Source organism: Bufo bufo, chromosome 1, assembly GCF_905171765.1.
Source record: "Bufo bufo chromosome 1, aBufBuf1.1, whole genome shotgun sequence".
Lineage (NCBI taxonomy): Eukaryota > Metazoa > Chordata > Amphibia > Anura > Bufonidae > Bufo > Bufo bufo.
In genome coordinates, this window is record NC_053389.1 from 808,967,584 (window position 1) to 808,989,817 (window position 22,234).

The 22,234-nt window shown below is 44.4% G+C and overlaps 1 protein-coding gene across 1 annotated transcript in view; it reads right to left on the minus strand.

Annotated features, from left to right (window-relative positions):
• Positions 1-693: 693 nt before the first annotated feature.
• LOC120988857 (extracellular calcium-sensing receptor-like) overlaps positions 694-22,234 on the minus strand; it is a 40,154-nt gene continuing 18,613 nt past the window's right edge. The window contains exons 2-6 of the mRNA XM_040416597.1: positions 21,054-21,345; positions 5,301-6,131; positions 3,595-3,807; positions 1,671-1,794; positions 694-1,598 (exon numbers count right to left, since the gene is read on the minus strand). Of these exons, the coding sequence (XP_040272531.1) occupies positions 694-1,598; positions 1,671-1,794; positions 3,595-3,807; positions 5,301-6,131; positions 21,054-21,345 (2,365 nt within the window). The remainder of the gene's footprint in view (positions 1,599-1,670; positions 1,795-3,594; positions 3,808-5,300; positions 6,132-21,053; positions 21,346-22,234) is intronic.

A 22,234-nucleotide genomic window follows, 5' to 3' on the forward strand; every position in this document is an offset into this window, starting at 1 on the left:
ACACAGTGTGGGGCTGAAAGAAGACCAGGGAAGGTGAGGACAGCCAGTCCAGTGCTGTTCTCACCTTCCTGTGCCTCCCGTATGCTAATGACCGCTTCCATAATGGAAGGGGTCATAAGCATTTTCACATTATGTTCTGGCAGGGGGCCGGGGGCCACATGAAATGATACCGTGGGCCGCATACGGCCCTCGGGCCGGAGGTTCCCCACCCCTGCTCTAATGTAATCTAATGTATGAGAAACAGAAAGTGTTACACTGTATCTGTTTGTGCTGAGCTTCTCCACTCCATCCCCACTTGCACCTAAATCCCTCCAGTAAAGAAGCACACTGTTAAACTGCAGACCTGACACTTTGGACTTTTTTCCCATTGGGGTGCACCAAGCCTTACCATCCCGTCCGTAGAGCAGCAACACGTAATGACACCTCAAAGACGTCTGGGGGACCCAGCGTAGTGTTGGGGCCACCACAAACCCAGCCACTGCTCATGTCATCTGAGTAAACTCTGCTGGGTCTATTTTTGGCTAGTGATTTAACTATAAAAGATTATTGAGAAAGCTGTGGAAACTAGACATGCATTGATATTACAGTAGTGTACATTGTGGTTAATGCACATTGTTCTAACATGGTTTAGAACACTTTTTCTGAAGAATGCAGACACAAGATGTTTTGATAGGAACTTTTTTAATTGAGTTTTTACATGATATGTTTGCCAAGAAGGTTCTTCCTGGAGTTTGCTTGATGATGAAACAAAATAATATAGCATTTTGGGAAAAAAAAGCAACAGAGTATGGCCCAGCTAGAGGACATGATAGCAAAGACCTCCATGGCCACAGTGTATTTACCACTAGTACTTACTGAAGCTGGAATGAAGGACACCCATACAGTGAGGAACGCCAACATGCTGAAAGTGATATACTTGGCCTCATTAAACCTATCAGGAAGTTCTCTAGCCAAGAAAGCAACAAGACAACTAATAAGGGCCAAGAAACTCATATATCCTAAAGTAAACCAAAATGCTGTGGAAGAACCTTTATTACATTCATAAACTAGGACTTCAGTCTTAGCTTTGACATTAAATTCAGGGAAGGGAGGAGAAATAATAAGCCATATTGTACAGATCAGGAACTGAATGACAGTGCCCATAGATATGACTAGATAGGACACATGAGGTCTGGCCCACCTTCGTAAATCACTGTTGGGTTTTGTAGCTCTAAAGGCAATCATTACCAAGATAGTCTTAGCCAAAATACATGAAATACAGAATGCAAAAACCAGGGCAAACGCCACTTGACGTAGGAGGCACTTCTCTTTTCCAGGATAGCCGATGAATGCCAGGGAAGACAAAAAACAAAGGGACAAGCTGATGAGAAGAAGACAACTGATGGTGTAATTGTTGGCACGGACAATGGGGGTGGTCTTGTAACAATTGAGTAGCCCTAGGATAGCTATGGGTACAAACGATGAAGTAGCACTGGTGAATGCTAACGTGATGCCCAATGTTTCTTCATATGAGAGATATTCAATTGGTTTTAGTAGACATCTGTCCTTTTCTTCACTTGGCCATTTATTCCAAGGACAAGTAGAACAATTACTTGCATCTAAAAGATATAAAAAAAATTAAATTCAGACACCAATATAATTATACTATTATAATTCTATAACTAACTCACCTGTTTTATTGGAAAACTCTCCTTGTGAACAAGGAACACATTCATAGCAACAGTTTGGTTCTCCTTGGATGGAAGCTTTTCGAGAACCTGGTAGACAACTTTTACTGCATATAGATATTGGAACCTAAAAATCATAGTGGATAATTATTATTAATTATATTCCTGTTTTAGAGATTTGCAAAATTTTGGAAATTTGATTAGGTGATGTTTAGAGAAATTTGTTAAGATGGATCCAGATTTCCTGCCTGATCCATGATGTAATAGTATGGTATCAGAGCGCGTACTATAAAAGTACAAAGCTAGAGCCAACTTTCAACCAGCAGGAACAGAAATATCTCCAATTCTGGATGATTTAACTCTTTAGGTGTTGTCTTAGTACTTATCAGACCAAAATGGTTGGCATGGCAGACATGAGCTTAACTGAGGCCCCCCAAGTCTTTATTGCATGGGAACCTATTAGAACCTGCAGGACCCGTTAGTGCCAACAAAGTCAGCATGTAAATTAAAGGGTTATTATGTCATGAAAAGTGTTCCTATAGCATTATTGAATTATATATGCAGTAAAAATATTGTTTTGCTCTTTTATGTACATTTCCTTCTCATCTCTGGCAGAACTGTTTATCCTTTTGGTCAACTTCCCTGCTCTCTTCCTCCTCTCAGTGCTGATGCATGGATCTCATAGTAAAGCAAAAATACATTATTTAGTAAATTATATGTACCCAAAAATTTAGCCATTTAAAAGGAAAACTCGTCTTTCCCCCGAAAACAATTAGATCTTTTAGAGCTAATGAGCTGTTAGAAAGCTTTGTGGGGGGGAAAAATTGCCTTTAGAATGTAGTGGGAAATAAAAAAAGAATGGTGCTTACTGAAGGTGATATCCAGGAATGGATAATGATGAACTATCTTCTAGACCCCCACACGGATCTGGTGTTTCAGGGAGCCGCCATCCTCACCGCAGCTCTAGTGAGCGCAGCCGGCTTCCAGCATCTTTCCAAGCACAGCGCCGTATATTGTATTGCGGCTTTGCTTGTAGCTCATCCCCATTCACTTCAATGGAGCTGAGCTGCAACTAAGCCTTTCAGTCATGTGACATGGCCTTCTATCAGCTGATCAGCGGTGGTCCCGGGTGTTAGGTATCTAATATTGATTACCTATCCAGAGGATAGGTCATCAACATTAATTACAGCATAACTCCTTTAGGGAGGTTAGTACAAAAACCTATTTTTACCCTAATATGAGATATATGAGGCCCCATAATTAGAAATTTGCCTATTGACGAAACAATTGTCGTTTCACTCATGTTATCCTACTTGACCAATCTATAAAGGAAGCCAGAGACTTGTGAAGAATATATATCTTAACTACTGTAATTAACACAGACATGTATGATATTATGCGTAAGGGGCTATATAAAGCAGGCTTCTGCGCTGAAACGGCGTAGCACTGTGGACGGAAATGTAAAAAAAGGTAAGGAAATGGTGTTGCAAAGAAAATGTTTATTTTTAAAAAGTTTTTTTTCTATAAAAAAGTAGTAAAACAAAATAACAACTATACTATTTGTTCTCGCCATAATCATATTGCTACACAGAATAAGAACGTCATGTCATTTTTAGAGCACAGTGAACACGGTAATATTAAAACTTAAAAAACTTTGTCGAAATTGTAGGATTTTTATATTTCACAGCACAAAGAATTTTCTTCCATTTTGCAATGCAAATATTAAGTAGTGGCAATATAAAATGCATCTTGTGCCGCAAAAAATAAGTCCTCATGGGGCTATGTGAACAGAATATTTTGAAATTGATGGCTTTTGCAATGGGCGGTAGGACAAAACGAAAAGGCAAAAATGAAAATGAGCCCAGTCTTTAAGGGGTTAAAGAACACTGCCATGTCTGTTTATAACACAGTTTATTAATTTTCTTACATTTTCATTACCGAATGGCCACTGGACAGAGCTGGTGTTAACATAAAGGGCTGTGCTGGTAAAATTTCCCACTTTAACCTGTTTGATGGAACCTCCCAGTTCCATTTGCCAGTTGACAATATAATATGATGGAGGAGGGTCTCCATTCTCATCAAAAAACAAATCCTTTCCACTGCTTAACTTTATTCGAGCCTTCTTCATGTAATGGAGAACCTATGATGAGAATTTGGTGGATTATTAAAAGGGTTCAACATGTATATTGATACTTAGTATAGGTCTTCAGTCCCACTGATTAGCTGAGGAGCCGGTGCCGAGGATTGGTGGTAGGAGTGGTAGTGGCCCTGAAGAAGTGTGGGTCATGGTATGCTCCCTCAAGTCTTGTAAATCAGAATAAGACCACAGCACTCATCCACTAGCGGATTTTATGGGTGCACGTCCCAGGTTGATTCCTTCCACCACAGAAATCTGTATACAGTATATCCTGTCTATTAAGTTTGAGACAGCACGCCAAAGGAATGCTTTCAAAAACTCTGCTTTTATTCATTCAAATTTCAACACCAGTGGAACATTTATTACAATGTTTCGGGCCCAATTTTGGTGCCCTTCTTCAGGCTATCCATCCGAACTCCCTCAGACACAGCCTGAAGAAGGGCACCAAAATTGGGCCCGAAACGTTGCAATAAATGTTCCACTGGTGTTGAAATTTGAATGAATAAAAGCAGAGTTTTTGAAATCATTCCTTTGGCGTGCTGTCTCAAACTTAATAGACAGGATACTACCTCAAGTCGTCGCTCCCTGGGGATCAGGGCAGTTCAAATGCAGTTTATAGTACGCATAAAAGCTGATTTCAAGTGCAATTTTCTGTGAAACCAGTAAAGAATATAGAGGCAGGTTGGTTGGCTGGAATATGGCACTTAGGTTGTACTGGTCTAGTAACATTTTGGTTAATGGGTAGTCCCTCACCTTTCAGCAGTGTATTTACGACTGGTTGTGGCAGTTTACTCTGCGAATTAGCGTCTCAAGTCTTTACATGAGACTTGGAGTAAGTTGATGTCTCTGGAGCACCAGTAACAGGAGCAGGATCTCTGCAGTCAGCTTCCACTACCCTCTGTAGCTACACAGGAACTCCCCATCATTAATGAAAGCAGGACCAGCTCATGTCTACAAAGAGGGGAGGGACAGGGTGGTTAGCCCTGTTTCTTGCCAACCTTTTGCCAACCATTGCTTGCTAGAACAAACCGCTAGAAGCATACAATAAAATACGTAACTTTATAGTATCTAAATATCTACAATATTGCAGTACCCCCAGGTCTGGGGAACAAAACATGTTTTGTGATGGAGCAGTAATTGTGCCATCTCTGACACACCATTACCAACCTATAGACCATGTCCCCTTGCACTGTGAAGATATAATCAGCAAATGTCACATGAAGATATTGCCTTTGAATTGATGCAGCTAGAACCCTAAATGTTAAATCACACGTCCCTATAGTTGTATGAATGACAGCGCAAACACATGACAACTGATCTTCATATCTCCTCCTTAACGTGGACATGCTGAGGAGAAACAGAAGACTAGGCAATGGTGCCAAGTGATCTAGAAAGGATAAACCGTCCTGTGGATAGGTTAGGAATAAAAATTGGCCGGCATATTATTTAGATATAGACATTTCTGTAGTTCCTTATCTCTAGTGCAGATTTCTTACTTGCCATGGCTTAATGTTCAAAACATCTGAGCAGCTTCCATTTAGAAAAGGACCTTCTCCAACTCTACATAAACTCAGGTCATGCATAGCTTTAGCAATTACATGGATAGCATTGTAGAGGTTATATGACATTCCGAAGTTAGATACATTATTCAGGCTTATCTGAAAGTTCTCCAATCTGTCATCCACTGTGCAATTCCTATTTGGCCTTTCACGGTTGAAGGTTATGTTTTTGACATCCAAAAAAGTACAACCAATATTATTTTCCCAAAACATCCTATCCCAGGGCTCTTCTAACACTTTGGAGAAATTAAAATTCTCAGCATAGTCCTGGAACCCTGGAATTTGTTCAACAGAAAAATAGAAGCCCAGGGTTCCTGTAAGAAGCTTGGCATATTTTTCAAAAGCTAGCAAGTTGGATGTTGCCCAGCCGTCACTGGCCACCCAAAGCTTCCCAGTGATATTATAACGTAGACATTCATCAAAAAGAGGTATGAGGTCAGCTTCAGATGTAAAGATAATTATTGTCTTGGCTCTGGACTTTTTGATGGTCTGGATGATACGTGGAATGTTGCGATCTGAACGACTGCTCTGAATATACTCCAAAAATTCCACACAAGCTCCAGATTTGATAAATTCTTGTCTCACTCCCTGTATGCCCTGGTATCCATAATCATTAGAATCAGCGATCATCCCCACCCAGGTCCATTGGAAATACAACAACAGTTGGGCCAGTCCTATGGATTGGAAAGCATCACTTGGAGCTGTGCGAAGAAAGAATGGGAACTGGGTCTTGTCACTTAGACGGGAGCTGGTCGAAACATGACTGATCTACAATGTGAAAATGTTATAAAAAAATTAAAAAGAAAAATATTGCAAATTTTCTAATACTTTAATTATAGAACAATTTTTATTCAATTTTGTAGATTTTTTTCAAATATCCTTTTGAAGGATTAAATAATTTCTTCATTCTGTTCAGTTTAGTCCAATGATCATTAAAATTAGGGATGAGTCGATTCGCATTAAAACTTTGTTCTAATACTGTACGGAGCAGGAGCTCCGTACAGTATTAGAATGTTTTGGCTCCGATGAGCTGAGTTCGGGAAATGTTTTTTTTACAGTGCAAATTAATTTATGAAGTTATTGTGCAAAGTCTCGCAAGACTTCACAAAGCAATCACTTAGGTTCATCGGAGCCAATACATTCTAATACTGTACGGAGCTTCTGCTCCGTACAGTATTAGAACAAAGTTTTATGCAAATTGACTTCGGATGTTTCATCCGAAGTCGATTCGCTCACCCCTAATCAACATTGTATAAATGACTACAAGGTACTTCTCTGTTTCTGTCCAGTACAAGCTGTCATTTAATGTCAACAGGACTGTCACTCTATCCCCCTCTGATACATGTCTTGAAAAAGAAAGAAATTATCTATTTTAAGGCCTCATGCACACAACCATGCCCCTATTGTGGTCCACAAACCACGGATCCGCAAAGTACGGACACCCATGTGCAATCAGCTTTTTTCTCATGCCCATAACTAGAAATAACTATTCTTGTCCGCAATATGGACACACTAAACAAAAAAATTAATTTGTCTCAAGGATTTGTGTGTCATGTTACAAGATCTAAAGAACCTACTTCATAAATATTGGGAGACAATAGTGGGGTCATCACATATAGTGGGGGCACCAGAGATAGTGAAGTCATCACAGATAGTGTGGTCAATTGATATACCGGGGGCACCAGAGATAGTGGGATCATCAAAGAAAGTGGGGGTCACCAGAGATACTGGGCCACCAGAGATAGTGGGTTCATCACAGATAGTGGGAAACACCAGAGATACTGGGGACACCAGTTTGGTGACTCACTGGTTCACTACTAAAGGGTTAATGTTATAATAAGTTAAAATATAGTTAAATATAAAGAGATTTCAGCTCAACCACCATCTTCCTTCGCCGTGCATGGACCCTGGACCGGGAAATAATTAGAGTAATGAAGAAAATCCAGCCACAGGCTCAAGATAAAATCCAATTTCTTTATTGCGTCTTTATGAAATCCATAGGCTGACCAGATAGATAAAGGTCTATGCGTATCAACTGACCGTCTTAATCATGACCACCAATATGTTATGGTTCACTTTCAAAGATTTTAAAACCTTCACTCAGAAATTATTCTACAGGGATATAGTGGTGGTACCAGAGATAGAGAGGACACCATGTCTTTAAAGACCCCCTTACACAGGTCGACTTAGCAGGCAATTATAATATACATATGTGTGTGTGCTTCTTCAGACAGTCTGGTATATTATTCCTAATGAAGAGACCTCAGGAAAGATGCTCTGTAACATTATGTCTAGAGATGAGCGAATCGAAGTTGACGAAGTGGAATTCGATCCGAATTTCAGGAAAAATTTGATTTGCACCGAATCCGAATTTTCTCGCGATTCGTGGTAACAAATCAAATTTTTTCCTAAAATGGCTGCTGCATGTGTGAGGACATGGAGCAAGGAACTCTGGGAAGGCAGGATCACCAATAATGCCATGCATGCAGCCAATCAGCAGCCAGCCAGCCCTGTGAAGCCCAGCCCTATAAATAGCATCAGCCATCTTAGATTCTGCCATTTACCAGTGTACTTAGTGCAGGGAGAGACATCAGCAGGCGCTAAGGACAGTGTTAGAAAAAATTTCATTATGCTAAAAAAATGATTTACAAGTGCAGGGAAAGATTATTCAAGGTGTAGGGAAAGGATAGGGAGGAACCATTCCGCAGCATGTATGTTGAACAGGGTTCAGTAGGGGAGGTTACCGCCTGGGTAATAGGAACAATCCTATTACACCTTGCTGCACTGACTGGGGATCCAAATTGCCATTATACAGCTCTGTAATTCCAGCAAACCGTTCTTATTAGGGTGCAAGTGCTGTTTGATACAGCCATTAACAGGGTTTATTACAAGGAAATATTTATATGTCTTATTTGTCCTTGTGCAGTGCAGTTATAAGTTCTAAAACATTTTTTGGCTTGTATTAGTGGGAAAAAAGGGCTTATTAGCCGTTGTGTGGTGAAGTGCTAAAATTACAGCCCTTTTTGTCATGTATTAGTGGCAAAAGTAAAATATTTTTGCCATTCAGTGTTATATGTTCTTAAGCCTTTCATGGCATGTATTAGTGGAAAAAGAAAAAATATATTTGCCGGTCAGCGGTGCAGTTATATGTTCTAAAGCCTTTTGTGGCGTATATTAGTGGAAAAAGAAAATATATATTTGCAGGTCAGCGGTGCAATTATCTGTTCTAAAGCCTTTTGTGGCGTGTATTAGTGGAAAAAGAAAAAAATATATTTGCCGTTCAGCGGTGTAGTTATCTGTTCTAAAGCCTTTTGTGGCGTGTATTAGTGGAAAAAGAAAAAAATATATTTGTCGGTCAGCGGTGCAGTTATATGTTTTAAAGCCTTTTGTGGCGTGTATTAGCGGAAAAATAAAAAATATATTTGCCGTTCAGCGGTGCAGTTTTCTGTTCTAAAGCCTTATGTGGCGTGTATTAGTGGGAAAAGAAAAAATATATTTGCCGATCAGCGGTGCAGTTATCTGTTCTTAAGCCTTTTGTGACATGTATTAGTGGAAAAAGAAAAATATATATTTGCCGGTCAGCGGTGCAGTTATATGTTTTAAAGCCTTTTGTGGCATGTATTAGTGGAAAAAGAAAAAATATTTTGCTGTTCAGAAGTGCAGTTATATGTTTTAAAGACTTTTGTGGTGTGTATTAGTGGAAAAAAAATATATATATATTTGCCGTTCAGCGGTGCAGTTATATGCTCTAAAGCCCTTTTTGGCAAGTATTAGTGGTAAAAAAATATATATTATTTAAAAATTTTTTTAACAGTGTGTCAGACAGAGAAGTGCCAGGCACTGCACAGAGGAGTTGCAGAGGCCTAAATGTTTCTGGCGCAGGCAAAGGTCGCAGCAGAGTAAGGGGGTGTGGCAGCAGGGGTCACTTCCAGAGGCCTGAGCTCCTGGTGTCAGCTAGCGGTCGTGTCTAGACCAGCAACTCAGCGGTCCTTGAATGGTTGACTCGGTCTTCCACTTCGTCCCAAGTGACATCAGACACCCCCAGTCAAGAGTTGGTGGGTTCATCAGACACAACCCTTAGATGGCATGGCTCGGGACCAGGTCATGTGCCCTCACCTGTCCTTAACCTGCCTCTGTCCTTTTCTGTTCTCTCAGCCAGAGAAGCATTATATACTGTGGGCTCAGCCCCACTATACAGCGAGGACAAGCTACTAGAGGACAGTCAGCAGCTACTGGCCAGTCAAGATGTGGAGGAGACATCCGCTGCTTCCTCCGCTAGGCGGGCAAGTAGTGATGAGAAGAGTGGCGTGGGAGCTGGTGTTGCGAGCATTGAGGCTCTTGACCCAGAGACCATTGAGGAAGACATGAGTGACGTTCAGACAGTACTCGATGATGATGATGTAGCTGTTTGCACTTGGGAGCCGGGTGATGAAGGGGCTTCATGATTCATCGGGAGAAGAGGGTGGCAGCTTGCCTGTGAGGCAGCGGCGGAGCCAGCAAGTCGCTAGCGTGGCCGGAGTCAGCAGGGTGGCAGCAGTGGGAAGTCGATAGCCAAACGTGCCAGGGGTAGACCACCCATTTCGCAGGAGCCTACCTGCCAGGAAAGTAGTTATGCATGGGTTCAAGGAAGCTGCGGTAGCAGTCAGTCAGTGTGGAGTGTTGGGGTTAAATCACCTACTCGGCGATGTGGCAGTTTTTTGTTAAGCCGCCGGAGAAGGTGAACATGGCCATATGTAGAATCTGTGGGCAGAAAGTGAAGCGTGGCCAGGATACCAATGCTGGCACCATGGCCCTGCGTCAAAATATACAGCGTCACCATAAAGTGGCCTGGGAGAACCGTAGCTCCGATGTGGTGGTCCAGCCTGCCGCAGCAACCGCTGCATCACCCAAAGGCACGCACCCGATTTCAGGCAGTCAAGGCTCCACCACCTCAGTTGAAGAGAGCTGTCTGTCCTTTTCATCATCGACCGGTCCTGATCCTCCTACGCCTCGTCCTCTGACTCCTTGTCACTCATTTTGTCAGCAGTCGATCACCAAAGCGATTGCCAAGAGAGATCAATACGTGTGTGGTCATCCTATGACGCAGAAGCTGCACGTGCTCCTGGCCAAGTTGCTGGTACTGCAGTCCCTCCCCTTCCAAGTGGTGGACTCTGCACCTTTCAGAGAAATAATGGCTTGTGCCTAGCTGAGGTGGAGAGTTCCAAGCCGTCATTTATTTGCCAAAAAGGCAGTACCAGCCCTGCACACATACATAGAACAGATGGTGGGCCAGTCCTTGAGCCTGTCTGTGTCTGCCAAAGTCCATGGCAGCGCCGACATGTGGAGCTGTAACTATGGTCAGGGACAATAGATGTCCTTTACAGCCCACTGGGTGAATGTGGTTCCTGCACAGCCACACCAGCAACTTGGCCAGGTGAAGCTGCTTCCGCCTCCACGTTGTAATGCTGTTGCTGCTGCGACTATGTCCGCCTCTGCCTCCTCATCCTCCACCGTGTCCTCAGCCTCCACTGCCTGGAAAATTCACAGTGCCCTTCCAGCATACCATGTGTGCAGGGCACGGCGGTGTCATGCTGTTCTGCACCTCATTTGCCTGGGCGAACGGAGTCACACAGGGGAGGAACTGCTCCGTGTCCTTCATCAAGAAATCGAATCCTGGCTTTTTCCTCGACAAATGAAAATCGGAACCATGGTGACCGACAACGGGAAAAACATGGTGTCGGCGTTGCATCAAGGAGGGCTGAGCCATGTGCCCTGCATGCCACACGTGTTCAATCTGGTTGTCAAGCGGTTCCTGAAGTCTTCCACCCATATACAAGACATTCTAAAAATGGCGAGGAAACTTTGTATGCACTTCAACCACTTGTACACCGCAAAGCACACCCTCATTGAGCTGCAGCGGCCCCAACATAGGCTGATATGCGACGTTTCCACCCGTTGGAATTCCGTTCTCCATATATTGGACCGACTATATGAACAGAGAAAGGCTATAAACGATCTCTTGATGATCCAAGCGGACAGGAGTACTCCTCTGTGTAACTTCAATGTCAGCCAGTGGCAGCTCATGCCTGACACCTGCCTTTCCTCAGGCCCTATGATAAGGACATGTTATTTGTCAGTCGCCAGGACTACGGGATAAACAACATAATTTCACTGCTTCATGTCCTGTAACAGATGCTGGTAAATCTGGCTGGTCATGGGACTGGAGACGTGGCGCCTAGATCTCACGGCCACATGAGCTTTGTGGGGGCTAAACTGGTGGAGGAGGACATTGGAGCACAAGCAATGTGTAGCAAAATAGGTGGTTTTTCAACATAGGTGACAGGAGAGGAGGAGCTGGAGCAGCCAGAGGAGCTACAGGGCGATGAGGAAGACGAGGCAGAGGACCCAGACACCGTGTCAGTATGCAATAGAGATAGAGGCCGGGAGTCCCTCTGAGTTACTTGCACAAATGGCCCGATGCATGCTCACTTGCTTGCGTAGTGACAGCCGAATTGGCAGCATTCGGCAAAGGGATGACTTCTGACTCTCCACCTTGTTGGACCTTCGCTACCGGTCCAAAATGGGGGCCTTTTTTTATACCCGCTGAGAGGGAGGACAAACGGAACTACTATAGAGACATCCTATGTAGTCAGGTGGCTGCTGCATATCTGCGCCATCATCCATCCTCTCGCAGGTCTGACCGGGGGGGCCCTCTGCGCTAGCGTTCCTCTGCCATGGCTGCTGTGACACGGTGGGGGGGTAGGAGCAGTTCCAGCTCCATCAGCAGCAACTTGAGTCTAGAGTCACTGACGAGCAGCTTTCATCAACCACCTAGTAAAGAAACTACTCACCAGCAGCAGCAGCAGCAGCTAGACCTTGGGCAGGACCTGAACCAGCAGGTCGTGGCATACTTGGACATTACCCTGCCACCCCATTTTGAAGATCCGCTGGACTACTTGGCAGCCAAACTGGATTTGTGGCTGCAACTAGCAGAGTTTGCCCTGGAAAAGCTGTCCTGCCCGGCCAGTTGTGTGGCATAAAAGTAGGTGTTTAGTGCAGCGGGGGCATAGTTACCCCAAAAAGAACCCAAAATGTGGAGAGACTGACCTTTGTCAAGATGAATCAGGCGTGGATCGGCCAGGATTTCCACCCACCAATGCATGATGCATCAGACTAGATTATCCATGGTGCCACACCAACATTTTGACAAAAGAGACAGGTTTCTTCTGGCTACCTGCCTCAGCTACTATTCTGATGCTGCCACCCACCTGATGCCACACATCTGATGCCAAGTTCTCCTTCTTTCACCCACCATATTCAGATGGTACTCGTATTGCCAGCCACTTCCCCAATCTGTCACCGGGTCACTCTGTAGTCTCCTGATGCTGCCAACTCCACACTATGTCACCTTGCCACTCTGTGGCCTCCTGATGTTGCTGCCACCTCCATACTGTCAGTGTGCCACTCTGTAGCATCCTCCTGATGCTGCTACTTCCACCACCTCCACATTCTGTCATTGTGCCACTCTGTGGCCTCCTGATGCTGCTGCTTCCACCTCCACACTGTCATTGTGCCACTCTGTGGCGTCATGATGCTGCTGCTACCTCCACACTATGTCACCTTGCCACTCTGTAGCCTCCTGATGCTGCCTCCACCTCCACACACTGTCACTGTGCCGCTCTGTGGCATCCTGATGCTGCCACCACCTCCACACTGTCATTTTGCCACTCTGTGGCCTCCTCCTCATGCTTCCAACAACTCCAGACTCTGTCATTGGGCCACTCTGTGGTCTCTTCATGCTGCTTCCACCTCACCACTAGGTCATAGGGCCACTCTGTAAACTTCTCCTGCTGTTCCCACCCTCCCCACTTCATGACAGGGCCACTATTTTGCCTTTCGGCCTGGCTGACATAATTTATTTGACCCTTCTTCTGATCTGTCAGAAGGAAGTAAAAATGAGACGCACAACGGTTCCTGTCTGTGTAGCAGTTGTAAGGCCTGTATGGTCCCATCAGAATTGGCTTGTGATTTGGTAGCCAAAAGCAGGAGTGTGTACAAAACACAGAAGACATATAAATTTGGATCCACTCCTGTTTTTTTTTTGGCATTACCAATACTGATGGATTACTGACCAAATGCTGACCGAGTGAAGGCGGATGCTCAACAGACAGGATCCGTTTTTTGGTGGTTATTGTGCTGACGGATCAGAGGAAGGGCAAAATAATCAAAGACGTCATTACAAACTTACTGCTGACACCCTCTCCACTCTGTCGGGGGGCTCTACTTGTATAAGCGTTTAATAGAACAGGTTCTGTAGACATCTATGTGGAATCAGATGACGACGGTGTAAAAGGAGTGCGCTTCTTCTTGGCGCAAACATCAACCTGTAAGGCTGAGTTCATGCTTGAGTTATTTGGTCAGTTTTGGCCCCGTGACTGCCCAAATACATAAGTGAAGTGTGCAGTGATTCTAAGAGCGACGCCTGTCAACTGCATGTCATACGGACTCACAGTATTATTTCACTACCAAAGCAGACTCCCTATGCGTGTTACTGCAAGGCACAGTGTTCTACACCACTATAAAGGCTCTCTGCAGCCAGGAAATAGCCGTTTTTTAACGAAATTCGCCGCAAATATATTCGGATCCAACCGAATAAAATAAAAAAAATTCGACGAACCGGCAAATCGAATTTTTGAACAATTCTCTCATCTCTAATTATGTATTTTTTTTCCATTACCCATTACAAGGTATTTTTGCAAGACTTTGATTGTTTCTCTTAGAGAGGGCTACATAAATGTTGTACCACTTATGATTAGAGTTGAGCGGACACCGGAATGTTCAGGTTCGACGGATTCAGCCGAACTTCACAAAAAAGTTCGAGTTCGGGACCCGAACTTAACCCGAACTTGACCCCGAACCCCATTGAAGTCAATGAGGACCCGAACTTTTGAGCACTAAAATGGCTGTAAAAAAATCATGGAAATGGCTAGAGGGCTGCAAATGGCAGCAAAATGTGGGTAAGAGCATGGCAAGTGCTCTGCAAACAAATGTGGATAGGGAAATTCCTTTCAATAACATAAAATACGTAAAAATAAAAAATAATAATCTTGATCTTGGAGGACGAGGTCCATATGGAGTATGAGGTGGAGGAGGCGGTGGATGTGGCGGTGTAGGTGGAAGCGGTTATGGAGGATGAGAAGGTAGCCTACACTGCTTTTGGTTTTATTTATTTTTTTTAAATTAGGGTACAGCCCAAAACATTGGGAAATATAACCTGTTATAATCCCCTCCAGCCGTGCTAAACAAACGTTCAGACAATACACTGGCTGCAAGGCAGGCCAGCAGCTCCAAAGAGTAAAGGACAAGCTCAGACCATATGCCCAATTTGGAGACCCAGAAGTTGAAGGGGGCAGACCCATCTTTTAGTTTGTGTAGGCGTGTGCACACAGACTGCTCCACCATGTCGCACGTCCCCGTGATGTTCACGATCCAATTGGATATCTGCTCTATCAACTTTCGATGTTCTTTTCTGCGCCTACCATGTTGATCACGGTTAGCGGCAAAGGGAGACCACATCCAAGGGAGGTTAATGGCTGCAATGTGATCAAGCTGAAATGTGGGACAAGTTATTAAAGCAGAAGTATCGAATGAAAGGGCCAATTAAAGATGAATTTCTGAAATTTAAAACCCTGTCACTAATGCAGAGCAGGGGCTTTTTATTGCCAGAAATGGGTTAATGTCACCCACCAATAAAACTGATGATTTTTAATAATTTCGGTGTCTGTCACCTATGCAGAGCAGGAGTTTATTCACGGCAAAAATTGTAAAATGTCACCCAAGAATGTAACAGAAAAATTTGTGAAATTTATTAACCTGTCTACTAGGTAGAGCAGGGGTATATCACAGCAAAAAAATTGTGAATTTCACCTGAAAATGTAACAGACAAATTGCCTGTTTGCCTGTCTACTAGGTAGAGCAGAGGTATATTATATCTAAACATTGGTGAATTTCAACCAAAAATGTAAACGAAAAGTTAGTAAAATTTATTAACCTGTCAACTAGGTAGAGCAGGAGTCTATCACAGCCAAAAATTGGTGAATGTCACCTGACAATATAACAGAAAAATTAGTGAAATTTATTAACCTGTCAACTAGGTAGAGCAGGGGTATATCACAGCCAAAAATTGGCAGATGTCCCCCGACAATGTAACAGAAAAATTTGTGAAATTTATTAACCCGTCTACTAGGTAGAGCAGGGGTATATCACAGCCCAAAATTGGTGAATGTCACTCAAAGATGTAACAGACAAATTAGTGAAATTTGTTTACCTGTCTACTAGGTAGAGAAGGGGTATATCACAGCCAAAAATTGGTGAATTTCTCTCGAAAATGCAACAGACAAATTAGTGAAATGACATAACATAAAATACTTACAAATTTAAAAAAATAATCTTGATGTATGAGGTGGAGGTTCTTATGGAGTAGGAGGTTGAGGAAGCGGTGGACATAGCGGTGTAGGTGAAAGCGGCGGTGGAGGAGGACCAGGAACACTGTTTTTTTGTTTTAATTTTTTATTTATTTATTTATTTTTTTAAATTAAGGTACACCCCAAAAGAGTGGAAAATATCAAAAATACAACAATGAGCAATTGCGCTGTAGTATAACAATGGTTGGGTAAGGCCGGTATACATGTCTATTGTGCACAAGGTACGGACAAGTCCTGTGGGATCCATGCCTGGTTCATTTTAATGAACGTGAGCTTGTCCACATTGGCTGTGGACAGGCGGCTGCGCTTGTCTGTGATAACGCTCCCTGCCGTGCTAAACACACGTTCAGACAATACACTGGCTGCAGGGCAGGCCAGCACCTCCAAGGCGTAAAGGGCAAGCTCAGGCCATGTGCCCAATTTGGAGACCCAGAAGTTGAAAGGGGCAGACCCGTCATTCAGTACGTGTAGGCGTGTGCACACATACTGCTCCACCATGTTGGTGAAATGCTGCCTCCTGCTAAGACGTTCCATATCAGCTGGTGGTTCTGGTTGTTGTGGCGTCCTGACAAAGCTTTTCCACATTTCGGCCATGCTAACCCTGTCTTCTGAGGTTCTGTCTTCTGACCTCTTCCTCCTCCTCTGCCTTCGCCTTGTGCTCCCACTGTGGCCCCGCTGTCAGGTGGGAATGCCACCAGCAGCGCGTCTACCAGCTTGCGCTTGTACTCGCGCATCCTACGATCACGCTCCAGTTACGGAATTAAGGAGGGTACGTTATCCTTGTAACGGGGATCCAGCAGCGTGGCCACCCAGTAATCAGTACAAGTTAGAATGTGGGCAACTCTGCGGTCATTGCGGAGACACTGCAGCATGTAATCGCTCATGTGTGCCAGGCTGCCCAGAGGCAATGACAAGCTGTCCTCTGTGGGAGGTGTATCGTCTGTGTCCTCTGTATCCCCCGAGCCCTGCAATCCTCGGTGGTGGAAGGACATGTGTCAAACTGCTATCCGCCTCAGGCCCATTTACCCAGTGTGCATTTACCCAGTGTGCTGCTAGGGAGATATAATGTCCCTGACCGTGCTTACTGGTCCACTTATCCATAGTTCGGTGGACTTTGCCACAAATGGCGTTGCGCATGCACACCTGATTTTGTCCCCCACTTGGTTGTGCAGGGAAGGGATGGCTCGCCTGGAAAATTAGTGGCGGCTGGGCACGACATACTGTGGGACAGCCACCGCCATAAGGCTTTTAAAACTCTCCGTCTCCACCAGACAGAATGACAGCATTTCAAAGGCCAGTAATTTTGAAATGCTGGCATTCAGGGCCAGGAATCGCGGGTGGGTAGGGGGGTACTTCCTCTTCCAATCCAGTGTTTGGGAGATGGAGAGCTAAACGCTTCCGTGGGACATTGTGGAGATGCTTGGTGACCCAGGTGGAGGTGTTGCTGGCAGATCCTCTGTTTGCGGAGTGGCAGGTGACACTGTCACTCGAGAGGTGGATGAAGAGGCCGAGACTGCAGCAGAAAAGGAAGCAGGAGGAGCCAGAGACCTTTCTTTGTTTTTGAGTTGTCTACTCCACTGCAGCTCGTGCTTTGCACTTAGATGTCTGGTCGTGCAGGTTGTGCTCAGGTTGAGAATGTTTATGCCTCGCTTCAGGCTCTGATTGCATAGCGTGCAAACCACTTGTGTCTTGTCGTCAGCACATTGTCTGAAGAACTTCCACGCCAGGGAACGTCTTGGAGCTGGCTTTGGTGTGCTCGGTCCCTTGCTGCGGTGGGCAGTAGGAGGCGTACTGTCTAGGGGACGGCCGCTGCGCTTTTGCACCCTGCTCCCTCTTCTGCTGTGCTGAGGGCTCTGTGCGACCACCGCCTCTTCCTCCGAACTACACAGGTCACTATCATGACCTTGATTCCATGTGGGGTCGAGGATCTCATCGTCCTCCACATCATCTTCCACCCAGTATTCACCTCTGCCCTCCTTGTCAGTCTGCACACTGCAGAAAGCCACAGCAGTTGGCACCTGTGTTTCGTCATCATCCGAGACGTGCTGCGGTGGTCCTCCCATGTACTCATCTTAAAAGATAAGTGGTTGGGTATCGGTGCACTCAATCTCTTCCACGTCTGGGGCAGGGCTAGGTGGACGGCCCTGGGAAACCCTGCTAACAGAGTCATCAAAAAGCAGAAGAGACTGCTGCATGACTTGGGGCTCAGACTGCTTGGCTGATTTGCAAGGGGGTGAGGTGAAATACTGATGGACATGAGCTGCAGGTGCCAACTGTGGTCTTTCAGCAGGAGACTTGGTGGGAGACAATGTGAAGGAACTGGAGGGTCTGTCAGCAACCCAATCTACTATTGCCTGTACTTGTTCTGGCCTCACCATTCGTAGAGTTGCATTAGGCCCGACCAAATAACGCTGAAGGTTCTGCAACAGGATCTCCACCAGCAGCACCACGACCAGGGCCACGTCCCTTATTCGACGCTCTCCTCATTCTCCGCAAATTTAGTATTTTTTCCAAAATGGGTGTTTTTTTTTATAACAGAAGATAACAGCAGTATCTAACGTGTGTATTTCACACTGACTGATGCAGCAAAGGATGCAAATTTAGTATTTTTCCCAAAATGGGTGTTTTTTTAAATAATAGAAGATAACAGCAGTATCTAACGCATGTGTTTCACAATGACAGATGCAGCAAAGGATGCAAATTTAGTATTTTTCCAAAAATGGGTGTTTTTTAATAACCGAATATAACAGCAGTATCTAACGTGTGTATTTCACATTGACAGATGCAGCAAAGGGTGCTAATTTAGTATTTTGCCCAAAATGTGTTTTTTTTTAAACCCAGAAAATTACCGTATATGCCGGCGTATAAGACGACTTTCTAACACTAGAAATTATTTTCAAAAGTCGGGGGTCGTCTTATACGCCGGGTATACTCAGATCCGATGGTATATTCTAAACCCCAGGCGTTCCCATGGTGACGGGGACGCTTGCCTAGGGGTTAGAATATACAGGGCCCCGCCACTCAGAGGAGTATACATTTATTAACTGTAATCCGTAACTTTAACTTTAAATCAGCGCTCATCTCTTTACTAGGGTACCTTACTCTCAGCTCCGGTAACAGGCAGTGCGGGCGGAGCTCACTCACTGACGTCACGCGCATGCGCCGCCTAGTGGAATGAGCAGGCACGTGACGTCAGAGAGTGAGCGCCACCCGCACTGCCCGTTACCGAAGCTGAGAGTAAGGTACCCTAGTAAAGAGATGAGCGCTGATTAAAGTTAAAGTTACAGATTACAGTTAATAAATGTATACTCCTCTGAGTGTCGGGGAGGGGGATCTGTGGATAGCACTGTTATGGGGAGGGGGATCTGTGGATGGCACTGTCATAGGAGGGGGATCTGTGGATGGCACTGTCATGGGAGGGGGATCTGTGGATGGCACTGTCACGGGGAGGGGGATCTGTGGATGGCACTGTTATAGGGGGGGAGATCTGTGGATGGCACTGTTATAGGGGGGGATTTGTGGATGGCACTGTTATAGGGGGGATTTGTGGATGGCACTGTTATAGGGGGGGGGATTTGTGGGTGGCACTGTTATAGGGGGGATTTGTCAATGGCACTGTTTAGGGGGGAGATCTGTGAATGGCACTGTTATGGGAGGGGGAATCTGTGGATGACACTGTTATAGGGAGGGGGATCTGTGGATGACACTGTCATGGGGTGGATCTGTGGATGACACATATAGCATAAGATGCTATGTAGTGTCATCCATATATCCCCCCATAGCAGTGTCATCCACAGATCCCCCTCCCTATAACAGTGTCATCCACAGATTCCCCTCCTCATAACAGTGCCATCTACAGATCCCCCTCCTCATAACAGTGCCATCCACCGATCCCAGTCAGTTCCCTGGACTGGAGAAGATAGTCTTGAAGACAGGGATGGCTGGGCATTGAGGGGTAGTCTTATACGGCGAGTATAGCCCAAACCCTATATTTTAAATGGAAAAGTTGGGGGTCGTCTTATACGCCCAGTCGTCTTATACGCCGGCATATACGGTATTGCAGTATTTCAAGCTTAAATGTCGCACTGACAAATGCTGCATAGGCCCCAGATATAGGGTATTGCCAAAAATAGGTGCTTTTTTAAAGTTGAAGACTGAGGTAACTCTCCCCACCCCCCTTGTTCTGCTGTATTTTCCTCTGCCAATTCCTTTGGAGGGCCCTGGGACCTCTTTGTTAGACATACTGTACAGTTACAGTAACTTTCTATGTAAAATAAGTTAGTCAATGTCATTGTGGACATCCTAATAACAGTAGCATTAGACAGCTTATTCACGACAATTTGAGCATCAAGGCCTAATGGAATTGCTTATCTATGAAACAAGGTGGACACTCCACTAACAGTAAAAATAGACAGCTTATAAACCCCAATTTAAGAATTAAGGCGTAATAGATTTGCTTATCTATTAAACAAGGTGAGCACCCCAGTAACAGTTAAATTACACAGTTTATTCACCACAATTTGAGAATTAAGGCCTAATGTAAATGCTTATCTACTAAACAAGGTGGACGCTGTTCAATTAGCTATCTCTGTGCCCTACAAAGGGATTGATTCAAAGTAGTCTGTCTCCTATGGATCTTTTCATCTTCAGATTACAGTCCCTGCACTGTCCCTATGCTTTCCCTACAGTGTGTAAAAACTCTGACACTGTCCCTGCAGTCTCCCTATACAATATTCTGTAATTAAAGGCTTCTTGAACAATGTCCTTAGCACTTGTCACATCCCTCTCTATGTTGAGAACACAGTAAAATGACGGAGACCCGGCAGGATTAGGCTTTTTATAGGGCTATGACATCACAAGGGATGGACATCTGCTGATTGCCTGGCTGCATAGCCTTATGTGTCATATCAACTTCCCGGGCTTCTTACTTTCACTTTGTAACACGTGTAGCTGCCATTTTAATAAAAAATATAACCATTTGTTACAATGAAGCAAGAGGAAATTCGGATATGTTGCTAATTGAGTTTTTCCTAAACTTTGGATCTAATTCCACTTTGGATGTTTTGATTCCCTCAAAACTAGTGAAGGCACTAACAGAAGGCACCATACATCATCATCCAACATCAGGCTAGGCGAGGCCTGATGTTGACAAACATGAATGTATCTGGGGTCAAATACAGTATAATTAATGAATCTTCTTTTTCAAAAACATATAAGCTCCACTTACTTGTGGATACCTGATGACGCCCAGAATGTGAGCCATGAGCATTGAGAACGTGGATGTACTGTAGCCAATGAAAGCAGCCAGTCGATTCCTCTTTTGGCACTGGTAATTGGGTATAGCTCTGTTCTGGCCTGTTATCATCCATAAGGTGCCTTCAAGTTCCTTCTGGAGAACTCGACAAGAATCATAGATCTGGAAGCCCAAAGTGATGTTGGGGAGAATGTTGGGATCGTTGTTGATCTCCTTCATTGCATACCTAATGATCAGTAAGCGAAGATATCGTTCCAGGGGAAATCTGCAAGAATGAACATTCACAGAAGTGGATTTACTGTTACTAATACTGGAAATTGGCCAAATATTTCTAGACTCCGTCATTCTATAGAAATGCTGGAGATAAGCCCTTTACTCAATTATCTTCTGCAGTTCCGTAGACTTTAAATGGAGTGGCAGCACGCATGTTCAACCTTCACTTAATTCAAACAGGGCACATCACCAGCGGGTCCCAGAAACATCACCTATTCTGTGGATAGGTGATAAGTTTCAGTCATGTGCCAAACCCATTGATCTTAGCAGCTGCAGTGAGAATGTGACTGTGTATTACAGACACACTCCACACCATTGAGCATATGAGCCCAGTATGATGTCCATACAGCTACCATATCTCTCTTGATGTTCTATTAAGTCACTGTGTTTAAAGGAGTCATTCCATATTCTATGTAAATAATGAGACTCAGACCTCATTTTGTACAGGGCAGTTTCTAACAAAGCTAGAACCCGCTCTGTACCTCTTGTAGATCCTAACCCCCTCCCCCTTTTCCCATTCAATTGCTTTGCTAGATTTATTTCAAGCTGACAGCACAGGGGGCGAGTCCTTTCTCAGGGGGTATTTCTTTTCTGCTGGCTGCAGTTGTCTCTCTCCCACCTCAGGGGAGGTGTCCTTTCTCAGGGGTTATCACTAGAGATGAGCGAATCGAAGTTGACAAAGTCGAATTCGATCCAAATTTCAGGAAAAATTTGATTTGCATCGAATCCAAATTTCCACATGGTTCGTGGTAACGTATTGCATTTTTTCCTAAAATGGCTGCTGCACATGTGAGGATATGGAGCAAGGAACTCTGGGAACGAGGGATCACCCACAATTCATTAGCTGCAAGTACCAGCTTCAAGTACTACATTAAGTACTA